Raw genomic sequence first — 21,778 nt, 5'->3', positions numbered from 1 at the left:
CCCTTTTGTTCCCTTGTGTCTGAAGGGGGCGGAGCTTCAGAGCACCTTACCGGGGGCAGGGCGTGGGCTCCCGGGTCAAAGGGCAGTCAAAGCTCACGTTATGCCCTGCCTCCGGAGGAGGGGAGGGACGTGGTGGCTTTGATCCCCACTTCCGTCCCACACTTCGCCTTGTGCCCAGGATCTGAAAGCCAAGATACGCCTTGGTGGGCAACGCTGTCGCTCTGAACATGGGAAAGCCAAAGCAGCATCATTAATAGGAGCTCCTCAGACTGAACCTCGACACTGTCCCTGTCCCGTCCCTTCTGATCCACGTTGCTCCAAAGCGGAGATCCCGGCCGACAGCCAGAATCCAGAGTCTGGATTGGGACCAAACCCTTATTCCTGAGCACGTTTTAGGCCCTGTTTTTGTAAGAGTTTTCCAGCTGTGTTGGCAGGCTCGGGTACCTCTGCCCATCTGAACAGATGTGCGGTGGGTCACCCCTTAGCCGCGCTGCAAGGGTACAGAGCTTCTACTTTTTCTGTGACTCCAGTTGGCCTCACCACGGCGGGGGACAGCATTAGGATACTCTTCACTCTTGCATTCCCATGGAGGAGCCAGTCCTGATGCCACTTGCACCCCACTGAGTGGCAAGTCACGGTCCACTCGTCCACACCAAGCGGCTGAGTTAGGCCGCTGCTCCGTTGCCTGCGGTGCTGACGCCCTCTTCTAGGCGGCTGCAGAAGCCCTGGGAGGAACCGTGTGAGCGCAGACCAGCCCCTTCTCTACTCCCTCTTCACAGTGGCTGCCGAAGACCACGTGCATCCAGAACTCGCAGCCCTCAGCTGCACCTGGCTAGTGGCGATCAGCGTGGACAGTGTTTGAAGTGAAATTTGGACTCAACCTGTTTATTTTCAAAGACATTTTGCGACAGGGAGAGAAATACAAGGCAACCTTTGGCCGACTGATCCCCACGGCGTGCACAGGGGGAGCTACTACAGACCCAGCGAGACTTTTCCGTCTTGGCATCCTGTGATTTGCTGGGCCGCAGGACAGCGCTGAACAAGCAGGCACACGGGGAATAGCAAGCGTCCTGCACTGCCTCTCCCAGGCAGGACTCCTCCCAGGCTGCCTGTGAATCAGCTAAACCAGAATAGCAGGTCAACAGACAGGGAAATTGGCTCTGAGAAGAAAAGGTTGGGAAGGACGGGAGCGCTGCTTCGGGATGGACCCATCAGCACTCGCCGTGGAAAGCACGGAGGAATCGGAGGTGGATATAGACACGCTTCTCAATGACCTGGAGTATCTTCCCGGTCACTTCCACCTAGACATGAACCTGAACTTTGAGCCCAGCTCCTCTGTGAATTTGAGGGAAAGAGATATGAAGCTCAAGAAAGAGAGCCTCATATCTGAGCTGGAGTTTGAGGCTGGCACCTTGCGGTACGCCATCAGGAACCTCCTTGGGGTCTTCTCTTTCCACCTGGAGGAGACAGAGTCAGCCAAGGAGATTTTCCTCGGCATCACCCAGGAGGACCCTGGCAATCTTAACGCCTGGGCCAACCTGGCTTATGTGTACGACCGGCTAAGCAGTGAGGAAGAAGAGGCAGAATGCGCTGAGAAACTCTCCCACCTCATGGGCCTGGCCTCCAAAGATGCGTGCCAGGGGGATGCCAGTCTGAGAGCAGCCCGCTGCTTGGCAGAGCAGGGCTATGCCTATGCCTTCGATGTGGGGCTCGTCAGTGATGAAGACAGGATACAGAAACTGACCTCTGGCATCCTGCTGTATGACAAGGCTCTGACTTACGGGCAGCAGGTCAGTAATCACGTGCAGCTTGCTGTTTAGTGTCGCTCGTCGTGTTTGCCTGGTATGGCCGTAGGTTCTTTGGGCAGAGCAGTAAAGTGTTTGATGCTGTATGCACTAAATTACCAGCTCCTGGCTGATGTCTTGTATGATTGGGAAGGCAAACGTTATGCTCAGACAGCATTTACACCAGGGAGAAGCTCTGGGAATTGCTTCTCTGTTGGCTTTCCACCCTCCCCAGTGTTGGGTCATTTCAAATGGGGAATCTGAGTGAGCTGAATCCTGCAAGCCAGTAAGACGATGCACAGGTGAGCAGGTTCTGCACAATTCTGCAGCGGATGGAAAACTGAAACATCCTTTTCACTGGCTCTTGTCTCAGGTAATCAGGACTGAGGGTGGTTTTTGATTCCAGCCGTATCTTTTCTAGCTGTTCAAACAAAGGTGTGTCCTGCATACTCGGAGCATGGTGGCCCTACAAGGGCTCATAAAAAGCAGGTGACTGGTATGGAAGTCAGTTTGCTCAGGTGAAGCACTTGGGTTGAGAGGCAGTTTTATTTATTGTGAGAGCGTGCAAGGCAGGGGGGATGCCCCTAAGGCAGCCGCAGAACCAGGAGCATCAGGTCAGCCAAAAGGTCTGTTGATTTTCTTTCAGGACTCTAACAGGACTGAGTTCTGCTGGCCAAGCCCATGCTTGAGGTAAATCATCCCACTAAAGGTGTCTCCTGGAGGAAAACCCAAAAGAAATCAATCTGTCTTGGGAGAGGCCCTTTCCCCAATCACCCAGTGCTCTGTCTTATGCAACTCCCAATTGAATGCATCCTCTAGGGCAGTGGTTCTCAACCTTTATTGTACCAGGACCCATTGGTACACACCAATGGCCAGTCCTGACCCAGTAAATAGCTTAGCCCCCTGGCCCTGCTGGTGCCCCTCACTCTTGACCCATTGCCCCGACCACCAGGTCTCAGCTCTCTAGTATGTGGGGTGGGGGGGAGAAAGGTATGGGGGGCCCTAAGCAGCCCCTTGCAGGCTGGAACTGAGCCAGCCTGCAAGGGAAAAGCTATGGTTTCCCATGTTTTTCTTCTTTAAAGAATCTCTTTTTAAAGTTTGATCCAATTTTAAAGTTTGTTCACGACTCTTTCATCTATTTGCGACCCGCTTTTGGGAGATGACCCACAGGTTGAGAACCATTGCTCTAGGGAGAGTGAAAGGGATCCACCACAAAGCACCTGCCAAACCTGATCTCCCTGTGGCTGCCAGAGCGCGAGGGAGCTACTCACCTTGGTTTAAACGTGGTAGTGAACCCAAGAACAAGACAGGACACAGACTTATTTTGTTACAGACCGTACCTGCGTGGAACAGTCGTGGTAGCAAATCATGCACCCTGTGGCAAGAGTGGTTTAGCCTGGCCTCAGAATAAAGAAAAATGAGAAGTCAGTGTGTCAAGGAGGAAAGCTGCTTGCAGGGGAGGGGGTATCTTCTACTTGGTAGCACAGAGGCCTGGATGTGACGCAACCAGAAACTCCTGGATCCTATTTCCGAGTCTGCCACTAACTTGGACAAGCGACAAAACTACTGTCAGCTTCTCCTTCTTTAAAAAGGACTGCTTAGTGCATTAGGTTTATGAAGCAATTTTCCTCTGTTTTATAGGGCTCAAAGCCTGAACCAGCATTAATGTGAGAGAGAGTTGTGCCCTGACCCACCCAGCAAGGCGTCGGCTGGGTCAGAAGCCAAATCTGACTACCAGTCACAGCTCAAGCCACTAGACTGAAGTAGTCACCTGCTGACAAGACCTCCAAGGATGCCCAGGGTTAGTTCATCCATGTCCGTGACATGCTATGGGACTGGTAGATGAAAGCATCCACTGCGGGACCTGCAGAGCAGTGTGAAGGGGAAGATGTTTGCACAGCACGATCAGGGGAAGGGCTGTGCAAGGGGTCATGTCTGGTTAGGAGGGAGCCTTTGTGTCAAGTTTTGCCTTGGTTAAAAAGCTCAGGGAGCTTCAGTGGAGCTACAAGAAGCTGAGGATCCGGCCCAGGGTCTCATAGTACTGAATACAAAGTGTTTGCCCAGGCAGAGCACGTGTCCTTCTTCCCCATGGCCATCTTTTCTTCTTGTAGGCCCCCATGACCATCTTTTCTTCTTGTAGGCCACTTGTCTCTTTCAGATGATGTTCAGGTGTTAACACTGTATTTCCTCCCAACCTTTCCCCATTTCAGATCCCTTTAGAGGAGAAAAGAAGCTGGTACTTCACCATGGCCACCCTGTACATCAGGTAAGGTACGGAGTACCTGGCCCTGAGCTGGAATAACCTCACCAAACATGGCACATTCATAGATTCATAGATGTTAGGGGCTGGAAGGGACCTCACAAGATCATCAGGTTCAGCCCCCCTGCACTTGGGCAGGAAAGACTGCTGGGGTCAGATGCTTGTTTTTTGAAATTTTTTTTGGTGGTCTTTGGGGGGAGTTTGCTTCTTCTGGAGCTGTAGAAAGGGTGTTCAAAAATCCCAGTCTGGCTCAGGGGGGGAATCTGATTCAGGCAAGTTAGGAGGAGGGACGTGAAACTGCAACGTAGGAAAAATTATGACAACAGTACCCACATTTGCCAGCCTTGGCTGCAAGGGACTGTGTAACTGCAAAGCCTAATTAATGCATGCGAGCTACTAGGCAACAGCCTACTGAAGCACAGGCCACCAAAACATAGCTCAGCACTGAGCCACCCAGCCACTAGCTGGTAAGGGAAGCAGTCATGTTGGGTACAGGGGGTTGGGCATCTAGAAGAGCAACTGAGACCACTCTGGCACTCTTGTGACAGGCGAGATGGGATCCTGATGAACCAGGAGAACGACGAGCAGAAGAGGCTGCCTGCCTACAACAGGACCATGGGCTTGCTTCGACAAGTCATCAAGTCCCCCAGTTCTCACTGCCGAGGTAGGGGAACCTGCTTGTTGTAGGCAAACTCCAGAGCTCCTCATAAGAAATGCCTCCTAGACCTCCTGGCTTTCAAGCCCACCTGCCACCAGCATCAATGGGGACTTTTTTTCAGGAGTGCTGAGCCTCTCTGAGTCCCATCCCTGGTCTCTGCTCAGGGCCTGGATCAGCAGGGTGCTACATGTCACTGAAGGGATTAGGGCCTGGTTATGTACTTAGTCATGTCCTTGGTCCCTTACCAACTGAGACCCAAAGTCATGGATATCAGGAAAGCCCGTGGGAACCGAATTGATGGCCCTGCTCTGCAGGAGCCATGGAAGTATTTTCTTGAAAAAAAACCCAGTGGATCAGTTGCTAATTCCAAAGGATCCCCGAAGTGGATCAGCTGTGAGAGCAATCACTTCCCCTCCTCCTCTGTCAGGATCCAGGGCAGGCTGGGAGCTGAAGGGTAGGGCAGAGTGGGGGAAGCCAGAGTCACTCTACGTGTGGATTAACACAGCACTGTGGGCTGCCATCTTCCCAGTCAAACATGTCCCATAAATGCTGAGCTTGCTGGAAATAACGTCTCTCTGCCAAGGCTCCTCAGCCAAGACCTGTTTCCAAACTGGAATCTCCTCTTCAGCGTGGCTGCTCAGGGTGGGAAGGTTTGAACATGAAGCGGCTCCACCACTAACCTGCTCTGAATGCTGCTTTCCTAGCTCTGGCCTGGTGCTACCTCGGGATGCTGCTGGAAAAGAAAGAAACCTTTTCAACCACTCCCATGGGTATCCATGACTGTGGCTACTCTGGGGCCGATCCTCTCGACTGCTTTGGCAAGGTCAGTGCCACCACGTAAACATCAAGCGTTGGGAAGCCCCTGCTGCCCTCACCTTCCCACTCACCTCTATCCTGCCTTTCCCATCACTCCCCTTCCCTCCCCCCTTCCCTCCATTCCCCCTACTCGGAGGCAGCTCGCAACACAGGGAGGGCCAGCACAGCTTAAAGATCTCAGTACTACCTATGCAAGCAGGATTGCTGTCAACATGCAGGACAGCTTCCAGCTGGTGTAAACCAGCTTAGCTTCAGTGAAGGGAATGAGGCCGCTACCTAGTGCTGCCCAGTAACCTCAGATGGACACAAGCCCCCAGAGGCTGGTTTGTTCCAGCGCTACAGTTGCTGGGATGGGAAAAGGCTTAGGCCAGGCATTTCTCGGACACCTTACATTTTCGTCTGCTTCAACAAGTAGCTGTGCTGGTGCATAAGGCAGATTGTCCAGTGCAATGAAAAGTGTTTTTTGGCTCAGTGCACAAGATGGCAAGTCACCCATGGCAATGTGTTTTGCTTTCTCTGTTTTTCGAAGGCGATAGAAATAGCAAAAGACAATCCGGCCACACTAAACCGTCTGGCAAAGATCTTCCACTTCAGGGGCAAGCAAGAAATGGCCATGGGGATCTGCAACATGGCACTAGATGTTGATCAAGATCCAGAGCTCAACTGGCAGGCATACTGCACACGGGCCAAGGTAGGTCACTCACCGCTGAAATCAATATGTCCAAATGCAAATGCTGCAATCTGCACAGAGCAGCTCCACTTTCTGCCATGGTCTGAGCCGGGGCGATGTTTTTAGCCACCGCATCATCTGCACAAAGTTTGAGGTGACACTAAACTTTCCAGAGTTACAGGAATTTGCACTGCAGGCACTGTGGCTTTGGTGGCCATGTCCACTTTGTTTCTGGAGTCACTAAAACAATGCAGCCCTCCGTCTTCTGGCACCTGGCTCAGACTTTGCAGCTAATCCAGGAAAGCCCAGTGGAATATCCAACCTTGTCCTACAGGTTAGGATTACAGAAAAGTAGGCCTAGAAGGGACCTCACAAGGTCATCGAGTTTAGCCCCCTGCCCAAGGCAGGATCATCCCTGACTAAACCATCCCAGCCAAGTATCTGTCCAACCTGCTCTTGAAAACTTCCAAGAATGGAGACTCCAGGATGTCTCTAGGTAGCCTGTCCCAATGTCTGACCACCCTCAGAGTCAGAAATTTCCTACTAGAACGCAAGGCCCCAGTACAGCAAAGCACTTGGGCACATGGTTAAGTATGTGAGTTGTCCCACGGATTCAAGTGGAGCTGTTTCAGAAATACCACATACAGCTATTGCCTCACTACCACAGAGCAGTAGGCGATGAGCTGGAACTGCCTCCTAGACAAAGTGGGAAGGTGCACTTGAGGGGCCAGCACACAAACACTGCCTGCTTCAGGACTTGCTCTCTGCTATTCAGACAAGAGCGTTAAGCCAAGGCCACATTTGCCACTGTTGAAGAACACTGGGGACCCACCCCACTACTGTCTGTATAGTAGGAGCCCTATCTAAACAGTGCTGCACACTTCCCACCTAGCTGAGAACTTCAATAGCTAACTGTGCAGAGAGAAGGGGAGATAGCCTCTTTGCCGACCAGGAACAGCCACGGCATCTCCAGGCTGCAGGAACAGCTACCCGGCTTTGCATTCCCATGCTGCCTCTAGAGCAGCAGTTCTGAACCTTTTTCAGTCAGCGTACCCCTTGGTGTCAGAGTGAGACTTCACGTACCCCCTTTCAATGGGAAATTAATTTTTATGTCAAACTACGTGTAATCCCACACACGTGCACATTTGACGGCAGTTTCAAATTGTCAAGGCATTTTTTAGGCCCTTCGACCTGTGTTAGACAATGTATGAAATGTATCTCACATACCCCTTGGGGGTACATGTACCCCCGCTTCAGAACCTCTGCTCGAGTGCAAGCGTTACAAGTTTAGGTGTGGTTTGGCCAAGGCCAAGCATGCTGGAGCACTAGGCCAGCCCAGAGCACACTCGTGGAAGCTGCTGCACACTTGCAGGCAGCTGATTTTTCCAAGTTGCGCTCCCTGTTTGACTCGGACACAAAACAGCACTGACTCAAAGGCTGTTGACTGGCTGAAGAGGTTTAGCAGTTGGGGAAGGGTTATGCATTTCCTTGCCTCCCTTGTTCTGCCCAGACACAGCTGCACTAGGTACATATCATGGAGTCATTCATATGCTTAAAGTGCTTTGTTGAATGAGGTGCAAGTACACATATGCTTAAAGTTAAGCAGTGTGGGGTGTAATGTGAGAAATCAATTAAATGCTCCTTTGCATTTTAAGCTGCCCTGGGGGAGAGCTATGGAACCAATGTTCCACTGACTTGTGGGAACTATAGCTAAGGCAGTTATGTGTCAAGGGATGTGGGTTGAAATCTTGGCTTTGGCACCAACAACTTAGCAATGGACAAGCCACTTGAGTCCTAAGGGATTTATGGGGGTCAAGTCCCATCGACGGAAGTGACTTAGGTACCTAACTCCTACTGACTTGTAATGAGTTTTAGGCTCCTAAGTCATTTAGGATCATTTAAAACTTTCACATTTCATCACTCCAGGGCTCAGTTTCTCCCATTTGTAAAATGGCATTGATGACACTTTCTAACCTCATGTAAACAGAACTGTTGTGTGTTGTATATTTCCAATAATATCAGTTGCAAAGATAACCTTAAATAAACATAAAGTGAAATCTCACTTAATTACTTTTACGTAAAGATGCCTTAAGAAATCAATTGCAATAGAAGGGCATTCTCAGCCTATCTTGGCTATCTTTAATATGTGGCTAAACCTGTCCTTCAAAAGCGCTTCTCTCAAACTTCAGCAGTGGGCATGAAACTGAAAAATGTAGCATTAGAAAGGTTCCTGAAAGCCAATTTGTATCTCAGACTTCAATCTGAAATCTCTAAAGTGATCATTTCTGCAGCGCTTACTGAGGCAAAACTCTTTGCATAGTCAAAGACAAGAAGCAGTACAAATAAAGGCAGATAAGGACATACAACTGAGGGGCAGGCTACCTTCAGTTCCTATTTAGTAGTTAAAATACACAGATTAATAGGCACTGATTGCTGCAAAGGGAAATTTGAAACATGTTTCTGGCAGGTTTTAGGAGTATGTTGTTTTAGACACTTTGATACCTTCATGGCAAAATAGCTGTTTCCTCCGCTGGTGTAAGTAACAGGGATTTGCATTGCTTTACCCTAATGCAGGGATGGGCAATTATTTCAGGTGGAGGGCCACTCACTGAGTTTTGGCAAGCCATCAAGGGCCACATGACAGGCAGCCAGGGGCAGATAACTATTAATTTTGTACAATTTTTAGGGGCCTAGCGGGCCAGATAGAATGGCCTGGTGGGTCGTGTCTGGCCCATGGGCCACATTTTGTTCACCCCTGCCCTAATGGCAGGTCTGGTCTGACATGTTCAAAGTCTCTGTCCTAACATAATTACAATTTAAATCAGCCCACCAAAAACTACAGGAACTCCAAATATAGTGTCAGGTGGGAGAAAGCTGAAAACGCAGATGTCCCAAACTGAGCTATTGTGCTTCCCCTCATTGCTAGATCCACCTTAAGCTCTATCTGCAAGACCTGGAATGTGCAAAGTTGGGTTTGGGAGGAATGCCAGACAGGAAACATCTCACCAGTGCTAAAAAGGACCTGGAAAGTGTGGTACAGGTGTGCCCGTGCCTGAAGCTATACCTTGATATTGGCCAGGTGAGTAAATGCCCATGTGCTCTCCTCTTCCAAGGAGGGCAACGCCTCCTGCTTTCAGCACCTTTGTCTTCTTCTTTACATTTGGTACTTAAAGAAACAAGGGCAACAGAAGGTAGAGCTCTGTTACAACTCTTTGAGTCAACAGTGAAAGTGCTGGAAATGGAGGAAGTTAAAACTGTTGTGGTCAAAGAGTGACTGGGTGCAGTGTCAGTATAATGGCCCTGGTCCCTGACAGTGCTGTACTCTGTCAGTCTCTGGCTGACAATGTGGCAGATCCCACAAATGATGCAATAAATTTTAGTGTGATCACTGATGATACCAGGTGGCCTAAGGTGTGGTTTCATAGTTTCATAGTTTCATAGTAGCTAGAGTCGGAAGGGACCTAGGTAGATCATCTAGTCCGACCCCCTGCCTTAGCAGGAAAGAGCACCGGGGTCAGATGACCCCGGCAAGGTGCTCATCTAACTTCCTTTTAAAAATCCCCAGGCTAGGAGCCTGCACCACTTCCCCTGGAAGCTGGTTCCAGGCCCTAGCCACCCTGACTGTGAAGTAGCGCCTCCTAATATCTAATCTAAACTTACCCTCCGCCAGTTTGTGACCGTTATTCCTGGTCACTCCTGGCAGCGCACGGGGGAACAGGGACTCCCCCAATACCTGCTGATCCCCCCTGACCAGTTTGTAGCAGGCCACAAGGTCCCCCCTTAACCTTCTCTTGTGGAGGCTAAACAGGTTCAGGTCCCGTAGCCTCTCCTCATAAGGCCTGCCCTGCTGACCCCTGATCATACGAGTGGCCCTCCTCTGGACTCTTTCCATATTGTCCACGTCCCTCTTGAAGTGTGGCGCCCAGAACTGGACGCAGTACTCCAGCTGCGGCCTGACCAGTGCCGCATAGAGGGGGAGGATCACCTCCCTGGACCTGCTCGAGATGCATCTGTGGATGCATGACAGGGTACGGTTGGCCTTCTTGACTGCCTCCCCACACTGCCGGCCCATGTTCATCGTGGAGTCAATGACGACTCCAAGATCCTTTTCCGTCTCCGTGCTGGCAAGAGGGGAGTTCCCCAACTTGTAAGTGTGGTGCCGGTTCTTCCTCCCCATGTGCAACACCTTGCACTTATCAGTGTTAAACCCCATCCTATTCTCATCCGCCCACCGTTGCAACCTGTCAAGGTCAGCTTGTAGCCTATTGCACCCTTCTAGTGCACCCACATCCCCCCACATCTTAGTGTCATCAGCAAACTTGAACAGGGTGCTTTCTACCCCCTCATCCAAGTCACTGATGAAGATGTTGAACAGTGCGGGCCCGAGGACCGAGCCCTGCGGACCCCCACTGCCCACGTCCTTCCAGGTCCTCTGGTGGCAGAGCACTTTTAAGGTGCCTTGCTACAGCTCCACCAACTTGCTACCAACCCATCCACTGGGTACACATTGAAGGCTGCCTCCAGCTGTAGGTGAATACATTGTCATCTGGGCTTGTAGTCAAAGGCAGCCAGGTGTGATGCTGGTCATATAACACCCCTGTGCAGTTGTCTACAGTAACTGTCCTGCCTGAATCACACCAGCCCAGTGGGCTGCTAGGCCCAGATGCAGTTTTGACCTTTTGGCATCAGGCTGTAACTGTAAAAGTCTCTGCAGTTTGCCCTGTAAAGGAGTACTACCATTTTGCCTTCTGTCCTCATAGGTCTATTATTACATGGGTGTGGATGCCATGCAGGAGCTGTTCCCAGTGGATGAAAACGCACTGAACAACGCACTGGTATTCCTCTCTAAAGCCATGGAGTTTGACCTGGGGGATGTGTTACCCGGAATACAGCTGCTCCGAGGGAAATGCTTGAGGCTTAAAAATGAAGAGTCAAATGCCATTAAGTGCTTCAAGCGAGCAATAGAACTGGACGATGTGGGCTCAGCTAACACAGAGAGCTTCCGGTGCCTGATGGAGATGCTCCTCATGCTATTTGGTCAGAAGCAGGTGAATGCTGAGATGCTGATGCAGGAGGTGGAGCTGTGGGTAAAGAAGGCCGAGGAGAAGTACCTGAAGCGGCGTGTCCAACAGGAGCTGAGGCTGGTCTGGCGAAACCACATGGCCGAGGTGATTGAACTCGCCAAAGCAATGGTGGCCAGGGGGAAAACGAAACTGGTGAAGCTGCTGTTAGAGACAATACAGATGGACTCTTACAAGGGCAAACTGAATGAGCGGTCAAACTCCTTTTGAATGGCTGCTGTTGACATTGGACCCTGCAGCACAATGGCCACCTCTTAGTGCCCACCCGGACATTTTCCATTCCCCAGGGCCTTGAAAAAGGAGGAGTTGGCAAACATTAAATACTTAACTTGGATGTAGTGTGCTTCACCCGTGGGTCTCCAAGCAATATGTGGAGGTGGTCAAGCATTCCTACCTCTGATAAACAGTGAAACTGAGGTCCAGGCAAAAATATGTAAAAGTGGTCTTTGGCCATGGTTGCCTCCATTTACTGAGGGCAGTTGGAGTAGGGAGCCCTCAACACCTCTAGAAATCTGGTCCCAGGTGTCTCAGCTTGGGCACTCCTCATATTTCAAAAGGTCTTCATGATATCCAACCTAACTGAAGCCAAGTATAAGCTAACAGTGTGCTCTCATTGCAAAAAAGGCCAGCAGCATACTGGGTTATGTTAACAGGAGTGTCGTTTGCAAATTAAAAGAAGTGATTCTTTTGCTCTATTCAGCCTTTTTTGAGGCCTTACCTGGAGTTTTGTGTCCAGTTTGGGCCCTGCACTTTAAGAAGGAAAGGGACAGAGTAGAAGGTGTCCAGCAGAGAGCGGCAAAAATTATTAGAGTCCTGGAAAGCATGACTTATGACAAACGGCTCAGAGAGCTTGCATTATTTGTTCTGGTGAAGAGAAGAGATGGTTGGGGCGGAGGGGGCATTTGATAACAGCCTTCAAAATACCAAAAGAGTGATGATAGAGAGGATGGAGATGGAGATGGGCTATTCTCTGTGGTCATAAGGGACCAGACTAGCAGTAATGGCTTCAAACGGACGTATAGGAAACCTAGGTTGGAAATTAGAAGGAACTTTCTGACTCTGAGAGTGGTCAGACATTGGAACAGGCTACCCAGATAAACTGTGCAATCTCCATCTTTGGGAATTTTCAAGAGCAGATTGGACAGACACTTGGGTGGGATGGTTTAGTTGGGGATGATCCTGCTTTGAACAGGGAGCTGGATTTAGGTGACCTCATGAGGTCCTTTCCAGTCCTTCTTTCTTATGATCCTCTTGCTTGTAATGTAATCCTATTACTTTTCTATGATCATATGAAAGTTGCTCACCATCCTCTTTATAAATACCCTTCATGTATTTGAAGACTACCAGATCCCCCCTCATTCTTCTCTTAAGTAGATTATTCCAATTCTTCCAACCTTTCCTTATATGCCATTTTTTTCAAGACCTCTAATTACTTCAGTTACTGTCTGCTGGGTTCTTTCCTTTTTGTCCATCTCTTTCTTGAAATTCAATGCCAAGTTCCTCCAGTGAAGCCTCGCCAGTGCTGAATAGAAAAGAAAAATCTGACTTCCATATAGCACTCCTGCTATCAGTGGCTGAATACATGGCAAGTGGAAGAGGGAAGGGTAACTTCTCTCTCTCTTCCCTGGTGTGCATAAAAATATATCTGAAGGGCAAAGTTCTTCTATTTGTAACAAATCAGATGATGGAGAGGGAATAGTATGTTCAAAAAACTTTTGCAGAAATCCAAATCCATTGAATCAGGTACATGCATATCGTGCCTATGCATACATTTGCTATCAAACACTCCACCAAATGCTTTGTCGATTTACAGGCATAAAATGTAAACATTTTCAGCAAAGTGATTTTCATAGATTTCATAAACATTAGGGCTCAATGAGACCTCAAAGATCATCAAGTCCAGCCCCCCGCCACCAGGGCAGGAAGTCAGCTAGGGTCAAAGGATCCCAACAAGATAAGCATCCAAGCGTTTCTTGAATAAGTCCAGAGTAGGTGCCTGCACCACATCTGGAGAGAGTCTATTCCAGGCCTTGGGGGCTCAGACAGTAAAGAAATTTTTTCTTATGTCCAGCCTAAAACGGTCTTGTAGGAGTTTATGACTGTTGATCCTTGTTTTTCCTTGGGGTGCTCTGGTGAACAAACGTTCTCCTAGATCCCAGTGAACACCCCTTGTGTACTTTTGGTTACCACCAGGTCCCCCCTGAGCCTGCGCCTTTCCAGACTGAAGAGTCCCATGATGTTTGATGTAAATTTCTTTGCCTTGCAATTTTGGTTTTTTGGTACATACTTTAGTTTTAAAGGGGTTTCATAGTTTCATAGTTGATAGGGTCAGAAGGGACCTGAGCACATCATCGAGTCCGACCCCCTGCCTTGGGCAGGAAAGAGTACTGGGGTCAAGCAACCCCAGCAAGGTGTTCATCCAGCCTCCTTTTAAAGACCCCCAGGGTAGGAGCCTGCACCACTTCTCTTGGAAGTTGGTTCCAGATCCTAGCCGCCCTGACCGTGAAGTCGCACCTGCTGATGTCTAGCCTAAATCTCCCCTCTGCCAGCTTGTGACCATTATTTCTAGTCACTCCTGGCGGTGCTCGGGGGGAACAGGGACTCCCCCAATGCCTGCTGGTCCCTCTGACTAGTTTGTAACAGGCCACTTGATCCCCCCCTCAGCCTTCTCTTGTGGAGGCTGAACAGGTTCAGGTCCCGTCGCCTCTCCTCGTAGGGCCTGCCCTGCTGCCCCCGACCATGCGAGTGGCCTCCTCTGGACCCTCTCCATGCTGTCCACATCCCTCCTGAAGTGCGGCGCCCAGAACCGGACGCAGTACTCCAGCCGCGGCCTGACCAGTGCCGCACAGAGGGGGAGGATCACCTCCCTGGACCTGCTCAAGATGCATCTGTGGATGCACGACAAGGTGCGGTTGGCCTTCCTGACCGCGTCCGCACACTGCCGGCCCATGTTCATCTTGGCATCAGTGATGACTCCTAGGTCCTTTTCTGCCTCTGCCCTGACGAGAAGGGAGTTCCCCAGCCTGTAGGTATGGTGCCGGTTGTTCCTCCCCAGGTGCAGCACCTTGCACTTGTCCGTGTTGAATCCCATCCTGTTCTCATCCGCCCACCCCTGTAACCTGTCTAGGTCCGATTGTAGCCTATTCCTCCCTTCTAGCGTGCTCACATCCCCCCACATCTTAGTGTCATCAGCAAATTTGAACAGGTGCTTTTTACCCCCTTGTCCAAGTCGCCGGTGCAGATGTTGAACAGTGTGGGCCTGAGGACCGAGCCCTGGGGGACCCCACTGCCCACCTCCCTCCAGGTCGAACACGACCCATCCACCACCACTCTCCAGGTGCAGCGCTCCAGCCAGTTGGCGACACATCTGACTCTGTGGGTGTCGACACCACAGCCCCCCAGTTTCTTAATGAGAACGGGGGGAGAGACAGATTTCATAGACATTAGGGCTGGAAGGGACCTCGGGAGATCATCGAGTCCAGCCCCCCGCCCAAAGGGCAGGAAGTCAGCCGGGGTCATAGGATCCCAGCAAGATAAGCATCCAATTTACTCTTGAAGGTGTTCAATGTAGGTGCTTGAACCACCTCCACTGGCAGACTGCTCCAGACCTTGGGGGCTCGGACAGGAAAGAAATTCTTCCTTATGTCCAGCCTGAAACGGTCTTGCAGGAGTTTGTGACCGTTCGACCTCGTCATCCCTTGGGGCGCTCTGGTGAACAGATGTTCCCCCAGATCCTGGTGGTCACCCCTGATAAACTTATAGGTGGCCATCAGATCACCCCTGAGCCTGCGCTTTTCCAGGCTAAAGAGTCCCGTGGCTCTTTACAGTGCCAACAGTGTCGAAGGCCTTCTGAAAGTCCAGGAAGACGATGTCCACTGCTACCCCTGCATCTAATGATTTGGTGACCTGGTCGTAGGGGGCCACCAGGTTGGTCTGACAGGACCTGCCTCTAATGAACCCATGTTGGTTGCCCCTAAGCATGATCTCCCCTGCTGGCCCCTCATGGACGTGTGCCAGCATAATTCTCTCAGAAAGCTTACCCAGGATCGAGGTAAGACTAACTGGCCTATAGTTCCCTGAGTCCTCCTTCCTCCCCTTTTTTGAAGATGGGAACCACACTGGCCCTCTTCCAGTCCTCTGGCACCACACCAGAGCCCCACGGGTGCTCGTACAGCCATGCCGGGGTCCCGCAATGACCTCAGCTAATTCCCTCAGCGCTTGGGGGTGGAGATCGTCCGACCAGCTGATTTGAATACATCCAGTCCCTCCAGACGTTCCCTGACTAGATCCTCACTGACCCTTGGCCTGGCTGCGCCTCCCCTGGGGTGTAAGGGGGGCCCAGACAGGGGGTGGCTGATGTGGTCCCTGCTCAGGAAAATGGAGGCAAAGAAATCGTTAAATTGGTTAGCTTTGTCATCAGGTGTGATGACCAAATTTCCTAGCATGTTTTGCAGGGGCCCCACGTTACCCAGTACCTTCTTTTTGCCCCCTATGTATTTAAAAAAGGACTTCTTGTTGTCCTTGATCTGGGAAGCTAGTCCCAGTCCCATCTCCACCTTGGCCTTCCTGACTGCCCCCCTGCATCCCCGAGCACCTGCAGTATAGTCCTCGCTGGTGGTGGCCCCTCCTTTCCATTGGGTGTGTGCCTCCCTTTTAGCTAGGAGATGTTCCCAGATGCTTTTGGTGAGCCATGGGGGCTTGTGTGCCCTCCTGCTCCCTTTGGTCTGTATTGGGATTACCTTCCTTTGGGCTTGGAGGATCGTCTCCTTAAGGAGCGACCACTCTCCTTGGACACTGGGCTCCCCTCCCCTCCAGGACCTCAGCGCTTCCCCGACTGTTCTCCTTAGCTCATTGAAGTCCGCCCTCCTGAAATCTAGGGCTGCTGCCTTGCTGCAGGCCTTTGCCACCTTGCGCTGGATGGTGAATCCCAGCAGGCAATGATCGCTGTCACCCAGGTGGTCGAGCACCTGCAGCCCCTTCACCGGGTCATCACCCGTGGCCAGCACCAGTCCAACAAGGCGTCTCCCCTGGTGGGGCTGTGCACCTCCTCGGTTCGATGGAGGTCCTGCATTTGGGCTAGGAACCTACATGACTGCTCTTCCCAGCAGATGTCTGAAAGTTCAGGTCCCCCAAGATGACCACGTCCCTTGACCTAACTACCTCCGTGAGCTGACTTAAGAATTCCTGGTTGAGCTCTTCCCCTTGGTTGGGTGGTCTGCGGTAGACCCCCACCGTTAAGTCTCTTTCCCCTCAACTGCCTTGTATCCTAACCCAGAGCACTTCCGTGTGCCCCTCCTCTGACTCTGTGCTACCTGGTGAGGATGTGTATTCCTCTTTAATGTAGGGCACCACGTCCCCTGTCCTGTCCCTCCTGTACAGCATATAGCCCTTGACATTCACTGCCTAGTCATGTGTTGGGTCCCACCACATTTCAGTGAGCCCCACTATGTCCGGGTTGGCGTCAGCTAGCAGGAGGATAAGTTCCTCTTGGTTGGTTCCCATACTACGAGCATTTGTGTAGAGGCATTTGAGGCCTCCTGGGGATGTATGCACAGGAGAGCATTTCTTTATTGCAGGTTAGAGGAAGGCATTTTTTTAATTCAGACACTTGGCACTATTTCCTGCTCCCTCTCTGTGGGAGTGCACAATTCAAACAGGATCAGTTTACCAGAGGCAAAAAGGAGAGCTGCAGGAGTCTTTAGGTAAGTATTAGCAGCATATTTGTGATCTACACTCCTATTTTATACCAACCGTCGTTCTTGACTGACTGGATTTCTAAAGGATTTTAATGGGGTTTTAAGTTTTACAGCTATAAAATTAGCTTGCCATGATCATAGTGAGGGCTCAGTGTGTAGCAAAGTAGAGTAGGGCATGATTTAATTAGAATTATAGGCAAGAGCCAAGACACGGTATTGTGTCTTCTCCCCTTTATGGAACAGTAATAGAAGAAAGGCCACATGAGCACAGTGGAGTCCAAACACCTGCGTGTGCTCAGTCGACACACTGTAGAAAGCCTGGCTATATTCACATTGCTTTGCTGGTAGCTTTTTAAAACAAGGAACATAATTAGAATCTCTACAATGTCTCACACATTGTTTAAAGAGATACTGCCCAATTGCAGTGAATAGGTGTGTTTGCACTGTAGTTGAAAGCAGGCTGCTATTTCTCTGTTCAGGATCTTCCCATACTGATAATTTAAGAAGATAAAAGACATGAAGCACTAAGTATTATTACCTGATTATGACTGGAATTGATTCTTCCCAGTTTCTGAAAATCATTGCATGAATCATGGAAATGATGGCATTCACATGGCCAAAGCCATGGTTCAATGAATCAATTCATGGATGTGTCTGCTACTGTCCTGTATTGCTTGCAATTGAAACTGTTTCCTGACCCTTGATGGGATCATGGCAGTGGCTTAAGTTTTTGGATGGGGAAGGATATGCAGTCAACTTTCAAGCAAGGAATCACAAAGTTCTAGTGTGGCCTTGGGTCTGTCACTATATTTAGAGCTCCTTTGTCTATATCTGTGTCACCATGTTTGCTTATCCATTTCTCACTCACCAGTAAAATAGACAGCTTGAGCAGAATAGCCAGGCTGGTGTGTTTGCACTGTTACCCATAGATGGTTTAGGAAAATCACATGCAGCTGTATCAATATTGACTGGGCATGCAACATGTAAATAAAAATGTCCCCATCGGGAGTTCTCATGGGATAAAGACATTTCTACAATGCCAACATGAAAAAGGGGGCAAGATTTCCAGCTTCTCACATGTTGCTATGGAAGGCTGAAAGCCTTTCAGCAATTCTTGTTCTTTATTTTTTGCGTTGAGATACTGCCTGAGTGTACCAGCTGAGACTGGGGCCGCAGCATGCCAAGGGATATATGTGCACGCATGCAAACACTCGTCTACACAGAGAGTAAGACAGTTTAGCATCCAAGTAGATGCCAAGAGAATACCGATTGGTACCACAGGTGGGAGATGGAAAGCAACGGAGAGCTAGTTATGGTCACTTTAATAAGCAGTGGTCACTGCACACCAGCTTCCTAAGACTATGCTGCCTTGTTTCAGAGCAATACACATAAAAGTCAGCAATGAGGCATCAACGTAGCTGCCGACTGGCTTCCTACAGGTTTGGCTGAGATGGGGGCAGAATTTTAGAACTGCAGCTCCAACCTCTTCCCAGTCCTGAGCACTGAACATCCCATACTTTCCTGACCAACAGTGGGCAACAGTCTGTACCTAGACATGCTGCACTCCCTTCTCAGTAGCTTTCACCTGGCCCCAAGTAGAAATGGGGAAGAGGTGAGCTATGGTTTGTTAGCGTCCCCACTTGCCAATGTTTGCAGGAGGTAACTGCCTAAAGCGACTGTCCTCTTTCCCCCCCTGAAACCTCTTTCATGTTCCCATGGGGGTCAGGCACGGTGTCCTTGCCTGGTTGATCTGCTCTGTGCCATCACTAAATCTGTTCCCCACTCCCTTCCTTCATATCTCTTCACATGGCAGCCATGGCAAAAGGCATGAAAGGCCCAGGAGACCAGCACCTGGGCACGCTCGGACCGTTCTCTTCCTCCTGCCTGGTTTACGGGGCAAGCTTCTGTACGCCGGCAGCTCTTCAGTAACAGCGCCACGTGCCTCCTGCTCCCCAACGTGATCGACAGTGGGGCTCTTTTCCTGTCCTTGGTCCACTCACGTTTCGGGCAGTTTCACTGGGCCACGTCCACTGGCTCTTTGGACTCTTTTGAGCGCCAGTGGGCCCTGTCCAGCGTGGTCTCCCCTTGGTGCACTCAGGCTGAGCCTTTGACCATCGCCCCCATCCCTGATTTCCAAAGAAAGTAGCTGTTGCTTTAGTGGCCTCCCTTTCTAAGGGAGGCTTAAACTTCTTCCTGGTGGGCAGTGCTCCCCTGACAGTAACAAATCCCCGGTGCATTTCACAGGCAGGGCTGACAGCCAGGCTTGAAATGCCCATGCGGTGGCATGGACGGCCCAGGTGGTTTGGGGACGTTGGGCTGCTATCGACAGCTCTGCCCGCTGCCGGGAAGGCGACTGCCTGATGTTTAATGGGAAAGGGGGTTTGCATCAGACCAGGCATGGGGCCGGGGGGGAGGGGGTGCAGCAAGCAGAGCCCCCTGCAATTGCACACGCATGCTCAAACTGCAACCCTAGCAGCCCCCTCGGAGCTGGCCTTGCAAAACACCCCCTGCGCAGCAGGCAGAGCGCCCAGCTCGGTTGCTACCCGTTTCCAGAGGCGATGCCGCTCCTGTGCGGCCAGCTCCAGGGAGCAGGGGAAACAAAAGGATCACACAGTTTGCCCTCCGAGCGGCAGGCGGGGTGGCAGGAAACCTCCCCGATAGCCGCCCTCTCTATGGTATGCTCCCTCCGCAGGCCGGGCTTCCGCATCCTCATCCGGGGTAGGGCGCTGCGGCGTGACGTACTGGGTCGCTTTCATTCTGATTGGCTGGCGGCTCCGACCGCTTCCTTCTTGCAGGGGAAGCAGCGTGGTGGCTCTCCCGCGCATGCGCACGCGGTTCCTGTGCTCCTTGCGGGCTGCCTGGGGATCCCGCTGCGGAGCCGGAGCCGCGCTTAACCCCAGAGTTGGCTGCAGCTCGTGCATCTCGCTGGCCCCCGGGAAGCTCAGGGTCTAGCCTCCAGGCACTTGGCCTCACTTTGCTTGTCTGTAAAATGGGTCTGTAAGACCGCACAGCTCTTCTAACAGTCTTCCTGCTGCGTGGGTGAGAGGTGACGTGTAAGCCCTGCGGGGGAGGAAGGGAAGAGCGGGGCTTGGTGGTTCTTCCAGCCCTTTGCGCTCGGTTGGGGTGGTGCTAAGGCAAAAGGATGCTCGTGGCCAGGGCCGCGCTAACGTGATGCTCGTGTCTGCGTCCTGCTGCAGGTTGGTGGGAGGCTTCCTCCATGTGCCCGCAGATGGGAGGGCTGCTCAGGAGGTGGAAGGAGTTGCTTTCCCAAGCGCCGACCCACGCCGGGCCAGGGCAGCGCTGCCGCCAGGTGCACCACGATGGCTCCACCAGACCCAGGCGAGTGGCTGTGTCCCAGCTCTTCCAGCCTTTCAATCTTCGGGAGGACCACGCGGCGGATCCGGAAAGCAAACCTGGTGACTTGACTTGCAGGAGCCAGAAGCTGATGCTGCAGGCTGGCCTGATCTGCCCTGCCCAGAATGGCTGCTATTACTACATGCCCTACACCGTTCGAGCGATGGAGAAGCTCATCCAGGTGATCGACCAAGCGATGCAGGGTATTGGAGGGCAGAAGCTCAACATGCCCAGTTTAAACTCCGCGGAGCTCTGGAGAGCCAGCGGGCGGTGGGATATAATGGGCAAGGAGCTCTTCAGACTGGCAGACAGACACAATCAGGAGTATTGCCTGGGGCCCACGCATGAAGAGATTGTTACACATTTGGTTGCCTCGCAAGCAGCCTTGTCCTACAAGCAGCTTCCCCTCCTGCTGTACCAGATAACGAGGAAGTTTCGGGATGAACCGAAGCCTCGCTTTGGTTTGCTCCGCAGCAGGGAGTTCTACATGAAGGACATGTACACGTTCGACACCTCCGAGAAGGCTGCTCACCAGACCTACAGCCTGGTGTGTGACGCCTACTGCAGCGTGTTTAACCGCTTGGGGCTTAGTGTCTTAAAAGTCCAAGCGGACACGGGCAGCATTGGAGGGACCATGTCTCATGAGTTCCAGCTCCCGGCCAGCACTGGAGAGGACAGGCTCGTGGTCTGCCCAGGCTGCAACTTTTCTGCCAATGCGGAAACAATAAACTTTGACCCGACCAACTGCCCGGTTTGTCACGGAAAACTAACAGAGACCAAGGGGATTGAGGTCGGGCATGCGTTCTATCTGGGCACCAAGTATTCCTCTGTTTTTAATGCTACCTTCCAAGATGCCGAAAGCAAACATGTGCTGGCGGAAATGGGCTGTTATGGACTGGGCGTCACTCGGATTCTGGCTGCTTCTGTCGAGGTGCTTTCTACAGAAGACAGAATCCGTTGGCCAACCCTCATTGCCCCTTACCAGGTCTGCCTCATACCCCCGAAGAAGGGCAGCAGAGAAGAGGTGGGAGTGGCGCTGATGGAGAGCTTGTACGATGATATTGCTGATGGCGTGCCTCAGGTTAAAGGGGACGTGATACTGGATGACAGGAGTCACTGGACTATTGGTAAAAGACTGAAAGATGCTAACATGCTTGGTTACCCGTACGTTGTAATAGCTGGGAAGAAAGTTTTGAATACACCTGCTGAGTTTGAAGTCTGGAGTCAGAACACCGGAGAGGTCTTGTTCCTTACCAAAGAAGGTGTTATTGAATTGTTAAGTAAAGTGCAAGTTCCCTAAATTTTGGTTTACAGTCTTTGGTGTCTTAATGTGTATCCAATTCCATCAACATGTATTCAGTACTATCTTTAAAAGGCATTTGAGGACCAAATACAGCACTCATTAGAGAGGAAGCATCATTGAGTCATTTGCAGTATGGTGTGTTGCATGGTGCTAGAA

The 21,778-nt window shown here is 51.2% G+C and overlaps 2 protein-coding genes across 5 annotated transcripts; both read left to right on the top strand.

Moving 5' to 3' along the window:
- The first annotated feature begins 168 nt into the window (after positions 1-168).
- On the top strand, positions 169-12,116 carry TTC22 (tetratricopeptide repeat domain 22). Its single transcript, XM_090048481.1, has 7 exons — positions 169-1,790; positions 3,995-4,050; positions 4,593-4,708; positions 5,407-5,525; positions 6,048-6,209; positions 9,115-9,267; positions 10,949-12,116. The coding sequence occupies exons 1-7, from the start codon at positions 1,203-1,205 to the stop codon at positions 11,477-11,479; spliced, it is 1,725 nt and encodes a 574-aa protein (XP_089904607.1). The 5' UTR covers positions 169-1,202; the 3' UTR covers positions 11,480-12,116.
- A 7,652-nt stretch (positions 12,117-19,768) lies between these two features.
- On the top strand, positions 19,769-21,726 carry PARS2 (prolyl-tRNA synthetase 2, mitochondrial). 4 transcript variants are annotated; one of them, XM_090047000.1, is made up of 2 exons: positions 19,769-20,000; positions 20,163-21,726. In XM_090047000.1, the coding sequence occupies exon 2, from the start codon at positions 20,183-20,185 to the stop codon at positions 21,617-21,619; it is 1,437 nt and encodes a 478-aa protein (XP_089903126.1). In that variant the 5' UTR covers positions 19,769-20,000; positions 20,163-20,182; the 3' UTR covers positions 21,620-21,726. The 4 variants fall into 4 exon arrangements, with proteins under 4 accessions (XP_089903126.1, XP_089903124.1, XP_089903123.1 ...); XM_090046998.1 differs by having other exon boundaries at positions 19,769-20,004; XM_090046997.1 differs by having other exon boundaries at positions 19,769-20,011.
- Positions 21,727-21,778: the final 52 nt, after the last annotated feature.

The sequence above is a fragment of the Crocodylus siamensis genome, chromosome 5 (genome assembly GCF_052110815.1).
Source record: "Crocodylus siamensis isolate JL-2025a chromosome 5, ASM5211081v1, whole genome shotgun sequence".
Lineage (NCBI taxonomy): Eukaryota > Metazoa > Chordata > Crocodylia > Crocodylidae > Crocodylus > Crocodylus siamensis.
Note: the sequence above shows the minus strand (reverse complement) of the source record. Positions and strands in the feature narration are given on the sequence as shown.

What these genes read in the sequence shown, in the direction of transcription:
- PARS2 (XM_090047000.1), top strand. Translation starts at nt 20,183, where the DNA reads ATGTGCCCGCAGATGGGAGGGCTGCTCAGGAGGTGGAAGGAGTTGCTT.
- TTC22 (XM_090048481.1), top strand. Translation starts at nt 1,203, where the DNA reads ATGGACCCATCAGCACTCGCCGTGGAAAGCACGGAGGAATCGGAGGTG. An exon ending in ATGGCCACCCTGTACATCAG is followed by an intron (nt 4,051 to 4,592) that starts GTAAGGTACGGA and finishes CTCTTGTGACAG; the next exon opens with GCGAGATGGGATCCTGATGA. An exon ending in TATACCTTGATATTGGCCAG is followed by an intron (nt 9,268 to 10,948) that starts GTGAGTAAATGC and finishes CTGTCCTCATAG; the next exon opens with GTCTATTATTACATGGGTGT.